The 26079-nt window shown below is 42.7% G+C and overlaps 1 protein-coding gene across 1 annotated transcript in view; it reads right to left on the bottom strand.

The window, feature by feature from the left end:
* adam22 (ADAM metallopeptidase domain 22) overlaps nt 1-26079 on the bottom strand; it is a 55335-nt gene that overhangs the window by 23123 nt on the left and 6133 nt on the right. The window contains exons 4-6 of the mRNA XM_071529275.1: nt 15299-15365; nt 12155-12237; nt 8440-8503 (exon numbers count right to left, since the gene is read on the bottom strand). Of these exons, the coding sequence (XP_071385376.1) occupies nt 8440-8503; nt 12155-12237; nt 15299-15365 (214 nt within the window). The remainder of the gene's footprint in view (nt 1-8439; nt 8504-12154; nt 12238-15298; nt 15366-26079) is intronic.

The raw sequence follows: 26079 nt of genomic DNA, 5'->3' as shown, positions 1-26079 counted from the left end.
TTTGCTGTGATGATGACAAGATACATAACATGCCAATTTTCAATCGGAAAATGTTTCAGAATTGATCAACCATTACAAAGTACTTAATATGATTAACGGCAACAAAAAATGGCCACACAACTGGCGGTTTGCATGGTTCAAAGTGAATGTATTTGTTGTAGTAATTTGTCCACCTGATTTTCAGTTAACTTTCTGACCCTCACCCTCTTAGTCAAAAAGCTGAAAGACCAAACTGAGAACCATGTCTTTTACCAGACTGAATTATAGACCGGGGGAGGGAGTCAGTGCCGATCTGATAGTTATTTCTCCACGTTTCCAGTTTAATTGATAAATTGTTTAAAACAATAGCCTGTAAGGTCCTGGCCTCCCAGAAATGCATCAACATCATTCCTTCTCTACGTCTTCCCTTCAGTCTGCCTATTTTCATTAAGAGAAATGAAAATTGTTGACATACTTTTGCACCAGTGTCACCAAGGTCAGTCAGTCAGTGTGAGGCACTTCACTGGCCGCCTCCATACAGGTGTGTGTGTGTGTGTGTGTAGGAGGGGGGGTTATAAGTTCATCACATCTCATGGGTCCATCTTTCTCCCCCTGCCAACTTTACTTAGGTATATTCTACCTTTCATACAATGAGCTGACAATGACAGGCTGATTATGTTGTGCATAAATCTGTGACCGAGTCGACCTAACAAATTACGCTGCCTTCAAGGTGTTGTCAGAAATATCAGAATTACGAGTTGAACACACATGAACGACATTAACAAGGGATTTTCTGTGAACCCCAAATTGCAGGGATGTGAAAAATAGTCTATAATAATACATTGTCCTCTAATAATACTTTGTTCTACATGTATCCATATTGTGAGGATTGGGGATTATCTGTGGGTCAGTTGTGGTGGGCCAGTTTGAGTCAAATTTCCAGGGCCGTTTTTTTTTTTTTTTTTATCTGAGTCAGCCACTGTCCATCAAGACTGTGGTTAGTCTGGTTACAGGACAAAAGTGACACATCCTCCCTGACATTTGCCCTGACTTGTACAGTGATCTGCTTTGTTGGTAAATATCAAACTTATCCTAAGACCGGTTCTGCAGAGGAACCAGAAGCAATTAAGGACAGTGAGCACTCTATTAGAACATAGTTTTGGCAACTGATTAAGTACTCCAGTGTTTTGTCTTATCTTTGATGTGGTCCGGGTGGACTGATCATTTTGAATTAACAGCCACCAGCTTAAATTGCAACAGTAATAATTGGATGCAGTACCTTCTTTGATGTGACCCTTTAATGTTGGCTGAGATGTGACCTTAATTAAAGAGGTGTATAACATAGCTGCTGTTTTATTAATTGTAGCATACACACACAACACATCCATCATGAATATCTGAGCAGCTACTGCATGTTGAATTAACGGTTGTATTACTGTGTTCCCTTGACCAGTGTCTTCTTTGTTCCCCAGTTCACCCCTCTCACCCTCTGTTTACAGGTTGGACATGCATGTCATAAAATAACTCTTTATGCTGGTGACGGGCTAGTGTTTTTATCTAACCCTGAGACATCAGTTTCAGCTCTTGTTATGATGATCAATCTGTTTAGTAAATTTTCTGGATATAAGATTAACTTAAACAAGTCAGAGGCTATTCCCCTGGGTAGTCTTACTACCATACCTAATACTATGCCGTCCTTTCCTTTCAAATGGTCTCCCTCTGGTTTTGTCTATTTATGTATTTTTGTTACCCCATCATTTAATCAGATGTATAAAGCCAATTTTGTTCCATTATTTGGTAAAATAAGACGAGATTTAGAGCACTGGAATTCACTTCCTGTTTCTTGGTTAGGACGAATAGCCCTGGTAAAAAATGAATGCGTTACCCAGATTGCTCTATTCCATCCAAATGATTCCTATATTGTTTTCGGATAGGGTCCTAAAAGATTTGAATAGTTGGCTCAGCTCCTTCATATGGAGTAAACGTAGACCTAGACTGAAAATGGCAGTACTGCAGTTGCCAGGCTCTATGGGTGGCTTAGATTTGCCAAATATCAAAGTATACCAGCTGTGTGCTCACTTGAGGTATATATCTGAATGGGTAAATAAGGATACTTCCTCTATTTGGCTGGACATCGAATCATTATTATTGAAATCTAGATTACAAGATTTATTATTTTTTAAGAATATTAGGAACATAAGCGATAATTGTGCCAATCCGATAACAATCAATACTCTGGAGGCATGGAGATCAGTCCGCTGTCTGGAGGGGAGGTTCAAATTAACTTCCACATTTACCCCAATAATTAACAATCCTGAATTTTTGCCAGGAATGTTGGATACTGGCTTCCGGCGATGGGATAACAAAGGTATAACCAAATTGGGAGACTTATTTTCAAATGATAGTCTAATGTCATTTGAACAATTTACAATTTACAATTTCACATTTGGCAGACGCTTTTATCCAAAGCGACTTACACATGAGATTTGCATACAACACAAGCAAGTTTCTAGATAGGAGAGAACAACGAGAGTAAGTGCTATAGAGCTAAGTTCTGGTCCAAACAACTGATACAGAAATACCAGCTCCCAAAACAAGATTTTTTCCGTTTCTTACAAATAAGGCACTGTATTACTAAGAGTACGACCCTTATAGATCACCCGGAGATATCTGCTATTGAGAAACTGCTGTTTCAACAACCAGGGAAGGTATCTCTTGGTTTGTTTTATGATGTAATGTGTGTCATGTTTCCTACTAATACACAGAGGGTTAAAGGTGTATGGGAGAAGGAATTGTCAGTGACTATTAATGAGGAGACATGGGACAATATTTGGAGTTATGCCAAAAAGATATCCATCTGTACTCGAACAAAGGCAATCCAGTTTAGAATTATACACAGAATACATATATCCCCTAATCGCAGGCATTCTTTTAAACCCTCAATTTCTCCTCTGTGTCTCAAATGTAAAACCGAAATAGGTACCTTAATCCATTGCCTATGTCATAAATTACAGAAGTATTGGTCTGAAGTACTGTGTGAAATGGAAAAGGTATTTGACAAAGATTTAGAAATGGATCCAATGTCATTGATTCTGGGCCTCCCAAGTGGAAATATAACTACTGTAGCTAGCAAAAGGTTATGTAACATTCTTACTTTTGCTGCTAGGAAAAATATATTATTACAGTGGACTAGTGATAAGGGCCCTTCTGTGTTAAGGGCTGGTGTATTTGAGCTGGTTCCTTTAGAATATCTTACAAGTATTTTACACATCAAAACAGATCAGTTCTACAAAGTCTGGCAGCCCTATCTGAATTATCTTGGACCTGATTTTTCTTCCGTTATTTTACAAGGAGTGTCTTGAACCTGAACTCTTGTAACCTGTGACTTACCTGCAATATAGGCTATTTCCTGTAACCTCCTGTATATGTTTGCTGATCTGATCTGTTTTTTGTTTTTTGTTTTTGTTTGTTTGTTTGTTTGTTTTATTATTGCTCATATGTTTGGCTTATTATTATTATTGTTTTTGTGGAAAACTAAGAAAATCCAATAAATATATTGTTAAAAAAACAAAAACAAATACACACACACACACACACACACACACACACACACACAGCACAGCACAGCACAGCACAGCACAGCACAGCATATAGAATGCAGACTCGGCAGGGTGTGTGTAAGGATGGGGATTAGGAGTCTAAACACAGATGGCTCTCAGATGTCTTGGTACAAAAGAACGGGGGCGGAGCCTGTGTTGCCAGGGGAGATGGTACCTCAGACACAGACTGCTGGCTCATGAATATAAAATAGGGAGGGGCTCTGCTCCTTTCATTCTCTCTCTCTCTCTCTCTCTCTCTCTCTCTCTGTCTCTCGCTCTATCTCTGCATGTGTGAATGAACTGGTCCCAGTTTAGTAACATGCAGTTGGCTTGAGGCCACAGGGGAGCCCCTTTCCTATCCCACCCACTTTAACCCACACTCTCCCAGCATGCCCTAGATTCAAAACCCTCCCCTTGGCACCTAGTGCGACCCCCCGCCCTCTGTATCCTCTACTCCCATCTTCCATAACCATCAACCCCCTTCAAATTGCAGCCTCAATCCCCACCCCCACCACTCCTCTTCCCTCTGCCATTATTAATCCTCCCAGCCTCTCCTCCTTTCAGACCCCCATGCAGGATCTGGAACACACAGCGAGAATACACAGACCAGGTATGAACATCAAAAGAGGGAAGTTTGGAAATGTTTAATTCTCCGAATCTTCGTCTCAGTCCTGACCGAGGAGACGGGAGGGCAAATGGAAAAATGGAAGGAAGCGAGGAGAGCTGTTGAGATGTAGCCACAGGGGTCCCGAGGTGCAGGTGGGGTTGGGAAGGTGGCAAAAAACGACAGAGCTAAACATATGGTGTTTTCTGCATATGCAAGCCAGTATCACACATCATCACTTGTATGCGTGCGCGCTACACGCACACACACACACACAGACACACACACACAGACACTTACACACACAAGTGCAAGAATTATCAGCTACGTTGCACTGAGGAACAGCACGTTCTTGGTCTGTGAAGTCTGTGGCAAAGCTAAACCTTTGATTTAGTGCTGTGTATCTGCCTCTGCTGTAGCCAACTTAGTGAATCTTGCATACCAGCTTGTTTACATGACATGTTAAGTCATTTATTACTTTTAATTTAGCTGCATAAGGTGACCATGGCAGCTTGTTTAGTACACACTTAGCTAACATCCTGCCTAACTTTTACTGGCTTGGCGGAAGAAGGGCATATGGGTTCACCATATGGCAGACAGGAGTCATGCCACCTCTCCCTCTCTCCCTCCCTCTCTCTCTCTCTCTCAACACACACCCCATCTCTCCATGTTATTTACTGTCACATTCAACTAGATCATAACAGCCAGAATTACTGGAGCGTCAAAGTGGAAAGGTACAAACAGGCTTCGTCTTCTTTTCTTCTTTTACTAATTGACAGAGAGTGATATGTGGCATGTTTATCTACATAACAGCCTTCCAAGAACGTCACCGAACAAATACAGCAGACATAACCTTTTAAAAAGGAGAGAGCTTTCTAAAATTAACTTAGAACACACCATTTTCTGACAGTGTGTTTACCATCACTGTGCGACTGTATGTATGTGTGTGTATGTATGTGTGTGTATGTGTGTGTGTGTGTGTGTGTGTGTGTGTGTTAGTTGGCACGCAGGGCATGTGGAGCACTTAGGCTTTTCAGCAGGCATCTGTGTGTCTGTTTGACGAACTTCTGAGGATGAACTGCAAACCAAGCAGACTGTCAAAGAGAGAGACAGAGAAAGATAGAGGAATATAGAGAGAGAGAGAGAGAGAGAGAGAGAGAGACAGAGAGGGAGCAAGAGAGAGAGACAGTCAGGGTGGACTATCGCCCAGGGGGGGAAGACATCCACAGCTCAGTACTGACAAACTGACAGCCACCACTGGGCTGGAGGGCAGCGCTGTCCCCGGCCTTGTCATGCAGCCAGGGTTCCCCAACCTAACGAGCCAGAACCAATGCAGCCAGTGAAGCTACGCGCCAACTGTTCGCCAAAAAAGCCTCAGTAGTTACACCACAACACCCAACAGAGGGAATCTGTTCCCAAACCTATGGACGCATGCTCAGATCTTTTCTATGTCCAAACATCTGCCCAAAAAACAATTGCATCCAACACCCACTGCAAACAGCGATATGGAAATTTGGCCTAGGAGCACCAGTCAGATGTAAGTCTGCGTGCGAGGGAGTGTTTTCATGTGGGAAGAGTGTGTTGTGTGCGTGTGTATGAGTAAGAGAGTGAGTGAGTGAGAGAGTGAGCGAGCGAGTGAGCGAGTGATGGAGATATCTGAAGAGGAGTGCTGCAGTGATATTCTGAGTTAAGAGATCTTGGAGTGCACTCTTCACATTCTCTCTCTCTCTCTCTTTCTCTCCTCTACCCTCGTCCTCTCACTCTCTCTCTGTCTCTCTCTCTCTCTCTCTCTCTCGCTTGAATAATTCAGTCCCTCCAGAAAACAGTACAGAGGAACGACAGAGGCAGAGGAGAACGAAAGCTAGAAGGGGAGGGAGTTGAGAAAGATTGGAAGGGAGGAGAGCGCCGTGACAGATGTGATATAAACCCAAAGGGCTGAAGCATTGCTGTTGCTCATTCTGTCTCTGTCCTCTATCTTATTTCTTCCATTTTTTGCACTCAGAATACTCTATTAATTTCATTAACTCCAAATTTCCTCTCCTCTTTCACGCTTTCCTCTTCTCTCTCTCTTGTATTTTATAGCTGCATCCCTGGTATAGACAATACTACCAGTCTTTCTTTACGTCTGTTAGCATTACAAACCAATTAATTGATATCATTTTACAGTTTGTTTACAGCAGAGACAGCTGACAAGGCTAATACAGTAGTAAGCTAAACAATCAATCTAAATATACGTGATTTTGATGGGAGTCTAGAGAGAGTAGACCTCGCTTGTGTGTATTTTCTTCTGTTTTTGTGCTTAGTTCCGCCTCTCTCTGTGCACCTGTTTCCCTCTCAAACCTCCCATGCATTTTTTCTCCGTCAACATTCCTCCTCTCACCTTCCATCTGCTCTTTACATCTCTGTCCATCCTTTTCACTTGCTCTCTGTCTCCCTCTTTCAACGCTACGGGCAGCAAACCTGTCGTATGGGTATGAATCTTAAGTAGCTCTCAGTGCCAGACACGCACGCACACACATGCGCACAGTCCCTGACCTCTCTTATCTTCTCTCCTCTCATCCCTTACTGATTAACACCACCCAGACACACACTTCTTCTGGACATTTTAATTAGAGTCACACACACACACATATACTTACACACACACACACATACACACAGAGGATCGGTGCTTTGCTCCCTCGCTCTGTTGCTCAAGGCGTCTTCAGACCATCTCTGATCTGTCCTTTCGTTCCGACCATAATGCCTGTAATTGTTATTATCTAATTGGCTGTAGTCTGCTCTGCTATCTCCAGGCTCTGTAACGCAGCAAATCTCCCCGTCCTGGGTCCTGCGCTCCGGACTCAGGGTTCATTAGGAAAAGTGGTAACGACTGGTGTGTGATCTGTAATTGATGCGGATTTGTCTGGAGGTCCTCTCAGGACAATACATGACCCGCGTAAGAATCCTCTAATATCAGGACTTCTATTCTCACTGATCATCTGCTGTGCACAATAGTCCTGTAGCGCAGCATCGGCGCTAGCAGAATATCTGACAGCAGATAATTCAACAGGGCTGAGCAGCAACTGGTGGCGAAAAGGTGAAGGAAGCACACATGGCACATGTGGGGTCTATTGAATGAAACACACTGTATGGCATCTATTTTTTTTATTTATCTGTCTCCCATTTGGTATAACAATCATCTTTTGTCTGGGTCTATGCCATTTCCTCAGTGGTAAATAAGGTATTTACTGTTCTAAATTATATCTTTGATCACCACGGTCTTCGTTCCTTTCAAGATTTGAAGGAATAATAACTTCATTCCAGGTTCTTCATGGTTCTTTTATCTTCAACTCTGTACAGCATATGAGGTCCCATGGGACCTCACATGTGCCCCCACCCTAATGTAGCAATGATCTCTTCTAATTAATCTAGCTTGGTAGCCTTGGCCCACAGTAAACTGTTCTTATGTATTACTAGCCCTCTTCCAGTAATGAAGAGCCGGGAAAAAAATCTGCATTACCTTAACTTTGAATAGAATTGGTCTATAGTTTGGAATACTATTTTCTCTTCATCTAAGAACCTCACTCATCAACTGATTCACTTTAATAGATTTCACACCTGCCTGTAAATTTAAATTGAAAGTGGTTGACTAATGACTGTACTAAATGCTCCAGTCCTGAGACACAAAACTATTTATATATGTTTTGGCAATGCCCAATAGTCAAGGTTCTTTGGGAATATATCAGCATCTGATTCTGATTCACCGTCCAGCTCTTTATCTCTTTGTGTTCAACCCAAATATATATATATATATATCATGTTATGAAGAATTGGTTTGAACCCACTATCATTTTACAACATATTTGGTTATTTGTTTGCTTGAAAGATCGACTGCCAGGATCAACGGTGTGAGAGCTGACCCACACATTATCTGGTCTTACCTAGACCTAGTCAATCAGTCAATTTATATCCATGGCCATGATTGTGTGCTGTTTGTTTTAACTTTGCGTGTAGATTTTTGTGTTGTTTTGTTTATTTTTGTTTTAAAAAATAAACAAAACTACCCCCGTTTTTTTTAAATTTTGTTTGTGGAGATAATGTTGTTGATGATTGTTGTTGTTGTTTCTGTTATTTTGTTTCCCCTTTGGCATATAAATCCCTATATACTGTGCATAATGATTCACCGATTTACCAAAATTAATAAAAAAAAATACAATAGATAAACTGTGAGAGAGGAACCAGCATATATTTTGTGTAGAGTGCAGGAGTACTTACATTGCTGTTGCCCTGTCCTCCAGGTTCAATCATATAGGTGTGATTCCCATCAAAAAACATCCCACTGAAGAAGAGAGTGGCAGGGAGGGGAGAGGGAGAGAGGGTAACAACGTTACTGTTGTTTTATTCATCACTAAATGGAATAATGCATCTGAATTCTACTCCTAAGATATCAGTGTGATGGGTTAGCCTTTTCAGTGTTGGGCCAGTATTTCTTTATGGTTGGCTTTATTATATTATTACAGCATTTCTCATAAAAGTAACTATAATGCAGTTTTGGGCAGCATCCTCTGCTGCCCTCACCACAGTCTTTGATCCATCCCTGAATGCACTGCCTGGGAAGGGTGGAGGCTAATGTGAAACAAAAGGTCACCCAATCATCTCAGAGAATTCCATCACACAGCAAACTTAAAGGTCACCTAAGGATTATATGTCTGGAACAATAAGGATTTGGAAGTGGTCGGGCACTGCTGGTTTGCTAAGTAGGCTATGACTCAGGCTGCTTGGAAATGGGCGCATTTTGCACTAAATCAGAAAAACACTGCTGATCCCATCTAACATTAATTTATATCAAATGAATTTGCATCCATTCAGTATGCAATTACAAACTCAAAATACATTCAACACATTAAAACATACACATATGCAACCCCCCCCCAAATCTCACACACACACACAAAGACAGAGACACAGACACACACACATACACACTGTATCGTTACAGCCAGCAATCATTTTAAAAAGTCAGAGATCAATTTCTCATTTAGCAGCTGGGTGAAGGTCTTTCTGTCTGGGAATGCATGTGTGTGTGTGTACCGTGCGTGCACATGCATGGCTCACAGCCATTAATTAACTTTATCTGAAGCTTTTTAGGAGATTGGTCGGGTCAAACTGCAAAGGCGTGAGGGTAAACACCGCAGGCACATGCAATCCTTCTTTCTCTTCCTACTCTCTCTTCTCCTCCTCTCTGCGCTTCAGCACACAGAACTCACCTTCAACAATTACCCTGTCCTTGCCCAACATGGCACTTACAGCACATTACACAGAACACACACGCGCACACACACACACACACACACACACACACACACACACACACACACACGCACACACAGAAAGAGAGAGCAAATAAGCAGGTGAAACAGTATAATCATATAACAGTATAATGGAAGGGTGCTCCCTGAGGAAGGCATTGGTGCGTTTTTTTAATTCTTGCCATGCATTAACCATATTAATAAAGCCTTTTTAATTTTTGATTATAAGGGAGTGTGCCTTGGATTTTTGTCAATCTAAGTCTTAAAATCTAGGGTCCAGTCACTGTTACACATCATCAAAATATTATAGAATCTTGGCAATCCAAACTCAAAATTGCTCATTCTGGTCTGAGACAGAGAGGGAGACACAGAGGAAAATTCACAGTTCCTCAGCAATTTTCCAAAATTTTAAGCTACACTACAACTTCACACGAGAGGTGACTGTACAGTAGACCAGCTCTCCACTGCCTGATGGATTTAAGTTGATTATAGAGTCCATTAGCGCCAGAATGCTAAAGCTAGATATCAGTGGCAGGAAGAGGACCAAGCACTGAACTCTGTGAGACTTTACTATCAGACTTACTATGAGTCAGTTCTGCACGGATAAAGCCTAGTCCTGGATTAAAAATGGATTTAAATTGATTAGATACCATTTTTAGTACAGAACTTGACAAATGTCTAAGAAACAAGAAGCCAAAACATTCATTCTAATCATTTTTAATTAATTAATCATTAATCATTATGAGCATTTTCTTTTCAATTAAACCTGTGAACTAAATTGATGGTTTTGACATTTCTCTCAACACTCAAAACAGGAAGGTTTAAGTCACAACAGTCATTGGTAAACTCTCTATGTCAACTATGATGGATGTATCTGAGAGCACTATCTCCCCTTAGACGGTTAATATTGCATTGCCGGGTAGGGTTTGTGTGTGTGTGTGTGTGTGTGTGTGTGTGTGTGTGTGTGTGTGTGTGTGTGTGTGTGTGTGTTTGTGCAAGAGAGAGAAGGAAAGAGGAGATGGCAGGATGTATATTATCGTAAATACCTGACTCAGCATCAGAGAAATACTCTCCCTGAAATCTCTAACCTCCGACACCACTCCCTTGTCTCTCTTTCTCTCTCGGGTGTCTCTCTCTCTCTCTCTCTCTCTCTCTCTCTCTCTCTCGCTTGGGTGTGTCTCTGAGTCTCTGTCTCCTCTCTAATATCTGCTTGTGTATTTTCCAGGCCCAGGGCAGTTGGTTCTACATGAAGTTAATGGGCAATAAAAATCTAAAAACTTGAGAGTACAAAATAATACTAATACTTATGCTAATATTATGCTAAATACTAATTCTACTACTGCTAATAACAATAATAATAACAATAATAATAATAATAATGATAATAGCAGTGTTATAAAGTGCTACACAACAGTAGGAGTTATAGGTACTTTTAGGCAAATTAAGATACTTGGATACTTGAAGGAATGAAGTCTGCAGAGAACAATAACTATTACTGTCTGTCTAATCCTATCCTATTATTCTATACTCATTACATCACTCATTTCTATGGAGCCTGAGAGTGGAGAAAATATATATATTTTTTAAGGCACGAGATGGTATCGCATGTGTACGACATGTACCTTGTTTGATTTTGGTTAATTAATGTCCTCATCTTCATTATTTTGTGTGCACTATTTCATAATTCGTGCCAACAAATTTATTAACACTTTGCCACAATTAGATAAAATATGCAAAGGCTATTTAAAGCTTTTGCTTGATTTAGCATATTCAGTTTCAACCTGATTTCACCCACTTGCCATAATTAGTTGAATTTACTTGATTACATTAATGTATTTGGTTTAATTAGCCTCATATTTGGTTGAATAAAGATATATTTAGTTGAACTGAAATACCTCTTCTCAATTTACAGGTATGTAGGTAGGTGTATAACCCTACGTCAACCTCTTTCTCACTACCCAATCTCTCTCTCTTTCTCTCTCTCTCACACACACACACACACACACACACACACACACACACACATACATACACAGACACACAAACACAGAACACACAACACACATGAATGCATATACAATGTACATAACTTCCTCCTGGCAGGCCTTGTTTCTGACCCATCCCTCTCTCAGAGAGCGCTGCTTTAGAGCACAAAATCTAAAAATACCAACGGGAGAAACAGAAACGTCCCACAGGAAAACACTTCAGAGAGGTGTGTGTGTGTGTGTGTGTGTGTTTGCGTCACAGAGAAGAGAAGAGAAGAGAAGAGCAGAGAAGAGAAGAGAAGAGAAGAGAAGAGAAGAGAAGAGAAGAGAAGAGAAGAGAAGAGAAGAGAAGAGAAGAGAAGAGAAGAGAAGAGCAGAGAAGAGAAGAGAAGAGAAGAGAAGAGAAGAGAAGAGAAGAGAAGAGAAGAGAAGAGAAGAGAAGGCCTTATATGTAGAATCCTAAACAGACAAGTCTCCCAGTCGATGCTGAGCTGCACCTGTCTGTGTGAATGATGACCTAGTATAAAGATAAATACATAGAGAGAGAAGGCCGGCTAAAACTAATTATACTGGCCTAACGGCTAAATGGAGTTAGGCCCAGGACTGGGACACACGGAGATAGCAATGTCGGTAGAGAAAAAACACACACACACACACACACACACATACACACACACAGATAGAGTTAGTACTCACTGCAGTCCATGGCAGGTTGAGAGAGCCACAAAGGAGTCAGGAATGTCCCGGACCTTCCCCTGATAGTAGCAGTGCTCTCCTCCCTGTAAGCAAAACGCAGAAACACACACACAGGTTAACATCATACACACATTCTCCCCCTAAAACGTCTCATACACTCAGAGTGAATTATTCCACTCTCTGTATTCATTAGCGCTCCCTGTGCTCCATAAGGAAATGAGCGTAGAGCAATCAATCACAGAGAATTCATCTGCTAACACTGTGACCAAAGTGATCCATCTCAGCATATTTGTTCAAGAATGCAAGTGTATAGATGATCTAGTGTAAATATGTGCGCATACGTGTGTGTGTGTGTTATTTTGCACTCTGTGAGCTTAACCCAGTCACATCCTACCATTTGTGTGTTAACTAGTCTGAGCCTTTACTCTCCTCCACCTCATCATACCATCCCAACCTCTCCACAAGAGGAAGCCACAACAACTCATATAAAATACTTTTTTTCTCTGTCACTCCTCACCATCGAATTGACCTTCCTCTCTCTCTCTCTCTCTCTCTCTCTGTCTCTCCATCTATCCCTTTATGAGCGTGTGGTGTGTGTCTCTCCCTCTCTCCCCAAGTGCAGAGCATAAACACACATTTATTTCTATAGATGTGTATGATGTCTAAGTGTCTAAGTGCTCTGCAGGCCATCTCTTCCTGGTCCATTTCTTGCAGCCTAACAGCCATTAGGCAGGAAGCCGGTCTCCCAGAGGAAAGGCAGCTTTTATCAGAGGATCAATTTCTGCTCTGCAGCCTCTCCTGGGCCTGCTGCTGTAAGCAGCAACACGCCGCTCCGTCCACTTCTACCTCCAGCGCTCTCTGTGGGCTTCTCCCTATCCTGGGCCCTATGGGTCATACATGGCCGTCTCGTGTGTTTGTGTGAGGGCGTGTGTGCGTCTGTGTTTGTTCTTGTATTTATATACTTATGAACAGCACCTGTGTGTGTGTGTGTGTGTGTGTGTGTGTGTGTGTGTGTGTGTGCGTGTGTGTGTGTGTATACATGTGCAGAGGTACTCTATCTGCATGTCTCCATGAATGTTTATCATTGAATTGTGGAAGCGAAATTGTATCAGTCGTGCTGAGGGTAAGATTTGTTCTCTGTATTTCAAACCCATGGTTCTCAGCTGTCTCCTCTCTCTCTCTGTCTGTCTGTCTGTCTCTTTCTCTCTCTCTCTCTTTATCTCTTTCTCTCCGTCTCTCTCTCCCTCCCTCACTCCCAATTATGTCATACTTAGCTATCACTTCTGAATCTGATTCTTAGGACATAGGAAACACGCTATAGGAGCTAGGAGCTAGAAGCATGCCACACTAACACTGCTTCTCTTTGTCTCTGTCTCTGTCTCTGTCTCTCTCTCTCTCCACAGTCTCTCATCCAAGATGGCCAGTATTGGCAGATAAGATATAAGCAGACTTAACAGCAGTGCTTTATTGGCAAGAGGGGGAAGAAAAGATAGAACACAGGAGGACAGATAGACAGACAGGCAGACAGACAGACAGACAGACAGACAGACAGACAGATGGGGAAAAATAGAGTGAATGGGCTGCAATAAAAGAGGTTGTGGAAGTTAGGTAGTTAAACCGGGAAAGAGCTAGAGAGGAAGAGAGAGAGAGAGACGGACAGAGAGGGGTTGGGTAAAGAGAGGTAGAGAGAGAGAGAGTGTGTGAAATGAAGAGACAGAGTGGGTGAGGGAGAAAGAGAGCTATTTATAATTGGTGCTGTGCTCTACTATTCCAGTGTCTCTCCTCCCCCTGTCGCCCTGAACCTTCTGCTCCACTTCTCATCAAAGCAAGAAACACCCAAAACCTGGCACTGTGGGTACACCCTGAGCGTGTGTGTGTGTGTGTCAGTGTATGTGTGTGTGTGTGTGTGAGTGTGACAGCGTGTGTGTTGCTAAATCGGTCTGATCTATGATCTCCTAGGACCTATATAAGAATAATTAATCATCGAAACCAATCTGGACAACAACACAATGAACAAAGAAAATGTCAGGGTCAGTCACTTGGTAAACAAGTAGGACAGCGCGCCCTCTGAGTGCCGCTGCAAGATTATGTGCATGAGAGACAGTGCATGAGGATAAGGAAATAATAGAAAAGTGAAGTGAAGTGTTTGTGCGTGTGTATGTACATGTTGTCTATTTATGCGTGTGTGTGTGTGTGTGATGTGCCACTTAACAAAGCGTACCAAGTGGAGCAGCAATTCTGTTGTGATCAAGGCCTACATTTTGACTTTTCATCTCTCAACAGAGAGCAGAGTGACAAACAGACAAGAGCCTGTTTCATATTAAACTTCCTGAATAACAAAGCGTAAATGAAAACACAAAGCGCACATCATCCTTTCTACTGTTAGTAGAGAGGAAATAAAGTAAAATCAAAGTCAGAGACACACTACGTTCTGGATATTCATCTATATAATGAACTGATTCACAGAAAGGTCGCTTTGTAATCAAGCAAACAAAATTCTAATAATCAAAATTTTGAGTGACCAGATCATACAGTATTTGGAGTAAATTGGATTCTTCTCTGTATAATATCTAATATCTAACTAATCTGCTGCTTAGCTGAGTGAATCCTCTAATCCCACCACTTATTTGTCATACTACACCGCCGCAGCATGTGACCTGTAATGGAAATCCAGATTCCAGTGGATTATCGCAGCAATCTTAATCTCATGGTAGTTAAAGGTTTAGGCCACCGCTTCAGCTGGCTCCACTCAGGTCCTCTGAAATCAGGGCCTAACCAAGACCTGGCCACATGAGGTAATATATCTCTAACATATTGATTAATCTACTGAACTCTAAGGGAGAGAGGAAATCCTGCAGGGCATAAAGGACATTGCAACTTTACAACATGTAGCTGAAGACTCATCATCAGTAGCGCTGATTCAGCCACTCTGGTAATTTCTGACTCTGAGTCAGGGTAAAAGTACGCTAAAGGGAATGACATCACAGCGTGACATTATAGGTGTCTTACCCTTTGGCGCACAGAACCACACTACCTTTCACTGCGTCAAAACACCTAGGCAACATGAATTATACTGTCGTTTTCATTCTAATTGCAACTATTTAAGTCTGAGAAAGCATCCAGAGAGATGAGTTGCAGACTTACTTTGGTGATGACAGCCTTCCCATTTTCAGACAAATGCCTCTCCACGTACTTTGAAGACAGGAGATCACTGGGAAGGGAAAAGAAAAATTAGAAAATTGCCGATCTTCATTCTAAGTGTCCCTCAGTTGGACAAGTGTAATTGTATTTTATAGAATGACTGTATTCTGTCTTGGCAGCACAGAGCTTCAGAGCATCAGCCCAGCCAATTATGACCAGCGTAGAGGGACAAAGCTATTTCCAGCACACAAACTCACACAAACACAATTATACAAATCCAGCCTTCAAGCAAATGTCTAGTGTGTGTGTGTGTGTGTGTGTGTGTGTGTGTGTGTGTGTGCGTGTGTGTGTCAGTATCAGAGCAATGAAGGACAAGTGAAGGTTGATAAGGAGGAAAAGAAGTAACACAGACAGAGTGAAAAGGAAGCATGGATTGAGAGAGCAAGAAAGAGAAAGAGTGGCATAAATAAGGGTAAATCAGTCTATGTGTGCTTTCTCAGCAAAGCTGGACCCAAGAATCCCTATGGAGATACACACTGCAGGCCCTATCTGAGACAGAGATGTATGAGCTACAGTGAACACACACACACACACACACACACACACACACACACACACACACACACAGAGAGAGGGATGCGGTGCAGAAATGGTGATTTCTTCCTTCTTCAGCCTGTTTTAACAAGCAATATCACAGTTAAAAGTTTCAGCCTCTTATCTCACAAATAGGTGACCTGAACATGGACACACACAGGCGGTCACAGGCACACACGCTTACAAACACACACAAGCACACACACACACACACACAAGCACACATTCACATATAAATAAACAAGAGGGTAGGAGTGGGCTTTGAGGTGCTCTGATGTCTTTATATACACATTCAATGAGCAGTGACAGGGCCAACAGTAACTTGATGCTTGGATACACACCAAGTGTCACCTCAGACCAGTTCTATAAACACACTCACCCACACACACTTACACACCCACCCACACACAATACAAATGCTACGGACAAAGCACCACAAATGAAACCAACCTCACATCAGAGGAGGAAAACCGTATAAAAGAATCAGCATTACTAGCTAAATTTTACCACTTTGCTGAATCAGGAGCCTTAACATCGTTTCCAAAGCAACAAATCTGTGGGAAACACTGGCAGTGCCCCAGCACCGGTAGCGCCTTGGTGTTTATCAGTCAGAGTATAGGAAGTGACACAAAAATCCATAACCAAGATAGCATGCAGTGCCCGAATAGACCACTCACCACACTGGCCCAGAGAGCCATCAATCACCTCCAACCTCCTGTCAGCATCCAATCATCGGCAAGAGCAAAGTAGGTGGGATGGATTTTCACCCCAAACGTTCGCTGAGCAAACCACTCTTTATTCAATTTCATCCATACAGTGTGGGGGCACAGTGAAGTTTGGAAAGTGTGGGTGTGAGTATGAGGTGACTGTCGTTTTGTTGTTTTTTTGTCTTTTTTTTTTAAACAATGCAAATGTACAAATTATTATTATATTATTATATAACATTATAGCACTTTTATTTTCAATAACACTTAAAAATACTTGGAGCATTGGAGATGACTTCTTAAATTTCTGCTTGTGTAAAGAGAATTTGCCCAACATAACAAGGAGGTTAATAATGTATTCAAGACAGAAGTTCTCTTGCTTTTCAAAGCAATATATAATATTTTTGCCATAACACTCTCAGTCTACTTCTATACTCAAAATAGAATATATTATGTATGAGGAAAAAACTTTCCAGAATTTATTCACAATAGGACATTAAAAAATGGCAAGGCAAAAGATAAATATCACTTATATGTTTAAATTTAGAGATAGTAGAGTTAGATGGATATACAGTATATCGTGTAAGATCTTCCCATGTATTTCCCTGACTTTATTTGGAGTGCAGTACTTGTATGGAAGCATCCAGCTTCCAGCTGAACTCAAAGATTAGGGCAATTAAATTTACCTCCAGGTATCACTTTGTTTATTACATTTCTTGTCCAGAAGAAATATTCCATCTAGGCTATTTACAAGCAGGAGCTATTAAAGCAGGAGTTTGACTTCATCTGGTATAACTATGCAAGAAAATGTAAGTGTTTTTGTGAACAAGGCTTACATTTGGCCTAACAGCTTCTGGAGTATGCGTGTCTTATAAAATCAAGACCTATTTCGTCTCAGCTCTGGGACGCTTCACAAAAACCTTGACTTGGGCTAAACACAAGTATTTTCATTATTTCAGTGGAATGTCAGTGAGCTGTCAGCTCCAAGCAATCACAGACAAAATATCAGACAGAACCAGAAAAAAGAATCCATGAAAAAATAATGTGAAAATGTTATTAAAAATTAAAATCATGATTCCATAGCAAAGTTTTAAAAACTTTCAACAATTTTTCAACATGCTTATGCATGTATTATTTTCGTGTCTTGAATTAACTAACTGGAATAATCTTCATTCACTCTGTTTAGCCTCATTTGAGACTAAGTTGTTATCACTTCCATGGTTCTGCACTGCACTTAGTTTGAAGTTTAATGTTTAATTTGTTTAGCCCCGGAGTAGCTCTGATGGTTTATGTAACCAATTAGGTGAAATCCAGATTATGCTGGTTATGGGACTATTTAAATCATGCGTGCGACCAATTAAAAATGCTATTTTTGTCACAGACCAGCACTAAGGTATGAATAGTTTCATTTCTATAAACACCATTTGAAAATTGTGATATCTTCTTTGACGAAAGGACCGCTGTCTTGAAAGTGAAGCAAAAATATCAATTACTATTGAAGTTATGAGTCATCATAACTTATATAACGTTTCTTACAAAATGGCTTTGTTTTTGAGGTTAGAATCATCTGTGTTTTTGAAATATCAAAAGTTTTCCAAAATGGATATATAGTGTTTGGAATGAAACCCATAAGTGTGTGCAGTGTGTGTACATGGATGTGTGTGTGTGTGTGTGTGTGTGTGTGTGTGTGCGTGCGTGCGTGCGTGCGTGCGTGCGTGCGTGCGTGTGTGCATGTGCGTGTGTGCATGTGCGCATGTGTATGACTTCAGCTTGCACACATACACTAGGGAAGCAGACTGGTTCTAAGATGACTAATGGGCAGTTTGCTACAGCAATAAAAAAAATGCAGGGAGAGAGGTGAGAGAGTGAGATAAAATGGAAAGAGGGAGGGAATGGCTGTCAAGGGGGGAATATAATGGGATAGATAGAGGAAGAGAAAGAGGCAGTGAAAGTTAAAGGGGAAGGAGGAACAAGGTGTGAATAAAGAGCTCGGGGCCCTAACAGATATCCCATCATGCACCGCCTAATCTCTCCTGAAGCTCTCTCCTGAAAAAGCATGCGACCTCTATGTGAAAAACAAGCCACCCCCCCATTCCCTCCCACCCACTCTTCTTCGCACCCTCCAACCTCAGATGATGCATTAAACACATCACCCCCGACTAACAACTAACCCCCATCGCACATGTAGACAAATTAAACACGGCGAATACGCCACGCATCTAGAGGCACGAGCAACATCGTGTCAACATCTTTTGATTTCGCATCAAAAAGAACCTCCATCAAAATATTCACGGGCTCCTGTGATGAAGACGTTGCGCACGTGTGCGCATCCCTGACTCGCAGACGCGGCGCGGTGTTAGCCTTTGTTGTGTGTTTAAGATTCAGAGCTTGTGATCTGGATCAGGCCCCACGCTGAGCCCAGGCAGGGGGAGCGACTGAGGAGCGTACGGAGGCAGCATGGCAGACACGGGGGCCGCTAATGGAGGACGCCGATAACAGATTTCAGCTTTAATTGTTGCGGGATTTAAATAATTTATTGGACAGACAAAGACGCAAACTCAGCCTCTCGCTCGCGCTGCACCCCATAACCCCATCCCCCACACTCTCTCACACACACACACACACAGCGCTCTCTCCTCCAACACATGCAATCCCCTCCCTGTTAACGCATACACACTATATATATGTACATGTCTGATTTAATAGGTTTGCTCTCATACACTGAGAAACACACAAAAATAACACACACAGATGCACACACATACACTCATACATTATTTGTGTGTGATCCATCTCTCTGGGAAGCAGCCCGGCAAAAATTCAACATAAATGATGATCAGAGGGAGGGAGTTTGTAAATCGAGGGAGAGGACTTCATTAACAAGGACAAACGGAGAGAAGTAAAAAAGAGGGATGAGGGAAGAGGAACAGAGACATCGATGATATGTTATGCTTATAAATATAGTAGAATATCACATCTCCAGAACATGCAAATGGATTCATAGTGGCGCAATTGGTCTACCAGAGTTTACCGGACAGATTTCATGTCAGACTGACATGTTAATGCACATCTGGCACCTACAGGTCTCCGTGGAAACCAGATGTGTGTCTGAAACTGAGACAAAAACGTCTCCCACATCTCTCCATTCCTCTTTTCTTCTTCTTCCTCTCTTGCTCAATTTCTCTCACATTCACTGCCTATTACTCTCATTCTCTCAGTTCATTGCTTTTTGAATCCGCTGCTTATCCTCCACTGTACTGGATGAGATGTGTTGGCCTCATCGCCGCGGCAACATCTGCTTGTGAGCTGGCGTCCAGCTGTCAATCAAGCCTAGAGGAGATTTCAGACATGGATCTGCAGACACACATCAGCTGAAAACACCCCAGAGCTACCCGAGAACAGCCATTTACATAGTAATCACATCTCTCTCTCTTTTTCTCTCTCTCCACCACACACACACACAGACTCTCAACACCAATGGCAACATCAGAGCACTGCATGCACCTTCAGCTGGGAAAATGCTGCACAGAAAAGACTTATTCAACTTTATTAAGTGGGGCTTTACAAAAACTTTCGTGAGGTAAAACTGTCTGAAGCAGTGAGAGGGGCTGAGCGGGGGAGTGCAAGCTGTCCACAGGGTCCGTCTGGTTGTCAATCACACCAAGCCTCCTCTTACATCCTTCCTTTAATGCATTTGTTGTGAGTTGCTCTGGGTAATGACATCTGCTGTGGCAACTCCATTTGATCTCCTGATGTGAATCATACACACACACACAGAAACCACGTTTCCATGTGCTCTAAAATTCCTCTCACGAACTGTGTCGCCAGGCACTGCCATGGCACTAGGATGAGAAAGAGCACAAAAAGGCTAGATTGGCAGGATTAATGTGCGTGTGTGTGTGTGTGTGTGTGTGTGTATGTGTGTGTGTGCGTGGGCTGGCAGAACCCTCCAAGTGTTGGGGTACCAGGCTTTTCATCGTTTTCACACAGCTCCTTTCAAAGACTCTTCTTAAAACATTCACTTGAAAAAAAGAAAATACTCCAAAACAGCCAAACATAAGAATACACGCACAAAAGACAAATTAAGCCACAAAACCAATCACATACATCCATAGATCCATACGCATCTGCACATATACACTCTAGGCAAATCAAAGGGACTTCTGCTCCATATATGGATTTGCCATTTAACCCGGTAATACAGGGGCAGCACCACACAAAGGGCTGAACATGTGCTGTGTCAGGGGTCTGTAATGAGGATGGGGGAGTGCTGAGGGAAGAGAAAGGCAGAGTCAGAGAGGAGAAACCCAGAGAGGAAAGTATAAATGCATTATAGGATGCATGGGGGGATGGAGTGAGATGGAAAGGGGTGGGTAAGAGAAAATAAGACGTGAAAAGAAAGGAGTGCAGGAGAGGGACAGTGAGAGGGGGGAAGGTTTCTTTTTGGGGGAAAGCTGCAGCTGCTCTCACCTGCCCTACCCCCCACCTCCCTCCCTCCCTCCCACTGAGGCCTCATTAAAGGTCTCCAGGCTGTAATTCATTCACTCTCCAATCACTTATCAAATGGGCAATTCCACCGGCATATTCACCGGGATCCCTCCTCTTATTGCACAGGGAATACTGACGCTCACAAACAAGAAAACGCTGCTAATAGAATAAAAAAAGAACAAGTAGGGAAAAAATAATAACCTTATATTCCCAGGCCCTGTGAGCCTCGTTTGGAAATGTCTCTCCCCAACGCAGCATCTTGGGTCTATTACACAGCCTATTCTATAGCACGCAACACACAGGCAAAGCACAGTTGACTCCTGAATTATGCAGTGGCTGGGGATGTTGTGGGCGCTGCCGTAAAGAGAACATGAAGATCAGTATCTGTGACAGTATGTGGAATGGTACCGCTGAACCCCGCAGCATGTAAACAGGATTTACAGAGAGAGAGAGAGACAGACTTTTGGAGCCCTGCACACTTGGGACTAAGTAACGACGCCCTGTTTCCGTTTTCTCTTTGATTGCCAACTTATTTCTGTTATGTCAAACATACTTCTTCTGTGTGTGTGCATGCATGCATGCGTGTGTGTATCTTGATAAAACTGCTCTCCATTAAGTATCTATCAAATAACAAAGGGATTGTTACATCAGATTCTGTGTATTGGTAAAATGTCTTAATGTGGTTCGTCTCAGGTGGCAATCTCATAACAGCGTACTATACTTTCAGTTGATCAATGGATGTTTATTCAGCATGACAGAGGGGAAAAGGAGTAATCTATGAGGAACAATAGTCTTTAAACAGGCATTAGTATCTTTTCCTGCTGAGAAAACAACGCTTCTGTCCCTGTCTTCTGCGAGAGCCGGTTCCTGGATCTCTCTTTGTCTCCACTAATCCTCCATACTGAGTGAGGCGGCTCGACAGAAGAGAGGGGGAATAGAGGGAGGGACGGAGGGCGGGAGAGAAAGAGAGAGGGGGCAAGGAGGGGGCAGAGATGGAGAAATTTAAAGAGAGGAAGAGAGAGAGAAAGAGGGGGGGAAAGGGTAAAAGGAGGACCCCGTTATCCAATGCTCAACATCCCGCAAGTCTAAAAAGAAAGACGGGCCCTCCTCCCTAACCTTACCCTTAACCTAACCCTGTTTATCTCTCTGCAACCATGCCTACAGAATGCCTGCAGGAAAAAGGACACGTGCCCCCCCCCCCCCCACACACACACAGATAATGCTAACACCCTCACTACCCCTCCCACCTCACCAAAATTAACCCACCTACCCTTCCTCATCACACCACACCTCCTTCAATGCTGCTGAATTCTTCCCTCCTGCCACACATACTCACATACACACAAACATACACACATTGCATATACGTATACATCACTCACATATATTCAAACACACACACACACACACAATTCTGGCTGTGATACTGAGCCAGTTCACTAATATACTGTATGTGAGCACATACAGCTCGTAGACACAGATACACAAACACACAAACGGACACACATGCACACATACTCATGCACACAGTCATATACACATCTCCGGCTGTGATATTGAGCCAGCTAAAGTGTGCGTGTGTGCGTGTGTGTGTGTGTGTGTGTGTGTGTGATCAGACGACACACAAATCAGAGAGAGAAGCCCTGCCTGGGGCTACAGTGAAAAAGACAGAGAAAGTAGGATAGAGGGAGAGAGAGAAGGGAGAGAGGAGAGGAGAGGAGAGGAGAGGAGAGGAGAGGAGAGGAGAGGAGAGGAGGAGAGGAGAGGAGAGGGATGCTCTGTTTTGTTTTTCAGGTACTCCTCCTTTCAAGTACCTCCCACCCCCGAGCACGCATTCACGCACACACACACACACACACACACACACACACACACACACACACACACACACAGTCCACTCCATTTCTCCTGTATGTGCTCAACCCACCCACCAAGACTCAAGGGTGCATGAAGGACATCCACATCTCTCTCCCTCTGTGCTCTTCGGTTTGCAACTCTCTGTCTTTCTTTCGCTCTCTCCATCCTTCACTATTTCTTTCTCTCTCTCCCTCTCTTTCTCTCTATCTTCCTCTCTCTCGCACACACACACACACACACACACACACTTGCACAAACACACACACTCCCCTCTGTGTTTTTCTCATTAAGTCCACAGTAAATCAGATCACGCCTCGCTGCAATAAATTACAGACCTGGGAACAGAGGGAGAGAGAGATGGAGGTGGAGAAGGAGAGATGTGAGGAGGAGAAGAGCAGAGTCGGGTTGTAGCAAAGTCAGGATGCAAGGAGGGAGACAAGGGTGGATGATGAATTAGCCTGTGATGGGGCAAGCAAGAGGGTTCAATCATATGCATGTGTGTATGCAAGACCTCACCCACGTGTACAAGCGACAAACACACACACACACACACGCACAGTACAGGGACACGCACTAATAACACCACAGCATCAGCACCTTTCACGGTCCAAGGCGGTCTGAGGCCTACACACATTTTAGTGATCAAATGCCCAATGTCAAACACATCCATTCAAAGTCGGACATGCACAAAGTCATGAAGTCAACATGAGCTAGCTATCAGTCTGATGACATTTTGATGCGCTTATCTGTCCTAAGAGTGAAAAAAGGGTGAATAGGAGGTTAACTGAGAGAGAGAGCGTGAAACAGAGATGAAGAAATTTGCTTTTCTCTTTCTCTTTTCCTCTTCATTTTCCTCCTATTGTTTATTGATCCTTCCTTTTTCTGTCCAAGCCTCATTTCTTTCAATCCATTCTTGTTATCTCTAATTAAAACACCACTTCTGTGTGCAACTTCTCCACCTGAGGCCCAACCAGCCAACACACAAAGACTCAGCAGCAACCTTTTCAGGGTTCAAATCACATTGGTGAGAATAACCACTTTGTCTCTCTCATACACACAAACAGATGCACACACACACATACATACACAAGCATACATACACACAAATTCACATACATGCACGGATGCACCACACATATGGACACATTCATCAAACCACTGAACCATGGGACAAATGTTTGGACTTCCCTAACATAGATAGACCCAATGGTTCCCTAACATAGATAGACCCAATGGTTATATCAACGCTGTATTGCCCGCCCCCTCCTCCACACACACACACACACACACACACACACACACACACACACACACACCAGCACCACCTTCACCCCCCACCAATGCTGTCATCCCCAATGCACCCACACCTTTAAAATGATGAATAATGCATTTAGCATTGCTTGTAATTGACCCTCAGCATTAGCATAGAGAATTTGTGTGTGCATGCGGGGAGGCTGACATGACAGAGTAGTAGAAACAATAATATGTGGTGTGTCTGTCAGTGTCTTGACAACATCCCACATGAGAAGATGGAGAATCCCACCTCCTTTTGTGCTGCAGCAGCTTATTTCATAACACTGTAGTGGTTAGCAAACTCTCTGGTCCCTGCTGTACCTACCCACCTGTCTGTCACACATAGCCATACGTACACAACATACATGTGAACAGAAACCGTATACAAACACTATACAGACATAGACACTCTTTCTCCCTCTTTCTCTCTTTCTCTGTCACACACACACACACAGACGCACGCAAACATACACACTGTGGGACGGCCAGGCTGCTATCTTGCTGCTTGTTTATATAAAGGGTCAACAGTTATGTGGGGTCAAATGTTAATAATGAGTTTTGTATATTCAGTCCCTCCTCACCGAGAAAGAGAGCTGATGGAACAGAATTAGATGAATATGTGTTAACACAACAGCTTTTCTATCTAATGTAAATGATGCAGGAGTACATCATAGTACAGTAATACAGGAGTTGAGAGGGCCATCTCTGGTCCATGGTTTCCAAACAATGCACTGAGTGGTATAATTACTGTTGAATAAGCAAAACCCAAACTGATCCAATCACATATACAGCTGTCTTCAACTCAAACAATACTGGATTTACTAACTTTGAGTGTGTGTGTGTGTGTGTGTTTGTTTGTGTGGGCGTGCAGTTGTATGCAACTCTGCGCACGTACATCGACTGAATGTTTCGCTTACACCACACGGCGGACAAGGGACGGAAGCCATTACACACACGCATCCCATTTGAGCAGCTCTCTTTAATCTTACAGCACCATGTATTATTCAGCGTGAGCAGGTGGGAGGGGCGGGGTAAAGGGGTAGTACGGGGGGGGGGGGGGGGGGGGGGGGGGGGGCTACGAAGAAGGGTGTGTGTGTGTGTGTGTGTGCTGGGGAGGGGAGGTAAAGGGGATGATAAAAAAAATAGGCAACCCCCAACACCAAGCACATTTTCATCCCACTCCAATCCCATGAATGGCAATTTGGGGTGGGCCGAAGACAAAGACAGCTAGGGGGAGTAATGACCCCATGACCCCCCCCATAGACAGACACACTTCAGCTAGGAGGCTTGCGTCAATACGCCACGTACTGATGACAGAGCTAATGACTACAACACACACTTTCACACACTGATTATTCTTCACATACAGGACACACTCTGGCTATTCAGTGCAGCTTTCTTCTCAGCCGCTTATTGGTCCAAACAAAGACAAGAACCCTTACGAAAAAAGACAAATGTGAAAACCTACATGTGAATTCAAAGCACGTGTGCTTTTTGGACATATGTTGGGTTTCCCATGTGCAAATGAAATGTTTATTTACATTCGAGGGAAAGTTTTTACATGTGAAACAATTATTTATAAGTATGCAATGGATGAAAAAAATGTTCTCATGGAAAAAAAACACCTGTGCACTGAAATTTACACATTTGAAGTAAAAACTGATTGAAGAATACAACATGAAAGATTTATGACACATATGAAAACCAACATGTGTCCAAAAAGCACATGTGCTTTGAATTCACATGCAGGTTTTCACATGTGACTTTTTAACATGATGCCTAAACGCACACTGTAGGCAAAGACTCTGAAAGGTCGTTCCAAAAAGATAATGATGATGTTAAACAGCA

The sequence above is a fragment of the Centroberyx affinis genome, unplaced genomic scaffold (genome assembly GCF_046629955.1).
Source record: "Centroberyx affinis isolate AG114_WGS23_722 - 3 ecotype Tasmania unplaced genomic scaffold, CSIRO-AGI_Caff_v1 ptg001775l_1, whole genome shotgun sequence".
NCBI classification, from domain to species: Eukaryota; Metazoa; Chordata; class Actinopteri; order Beryciformes; family Berycidae; genus Centroberyx; species Centroberyx affinis.
The sequence above is the reverse complement of the archived record's forward strand: the minus strand, read 5'-3'. Positions and strand labels throughout refer to the sequence as shown.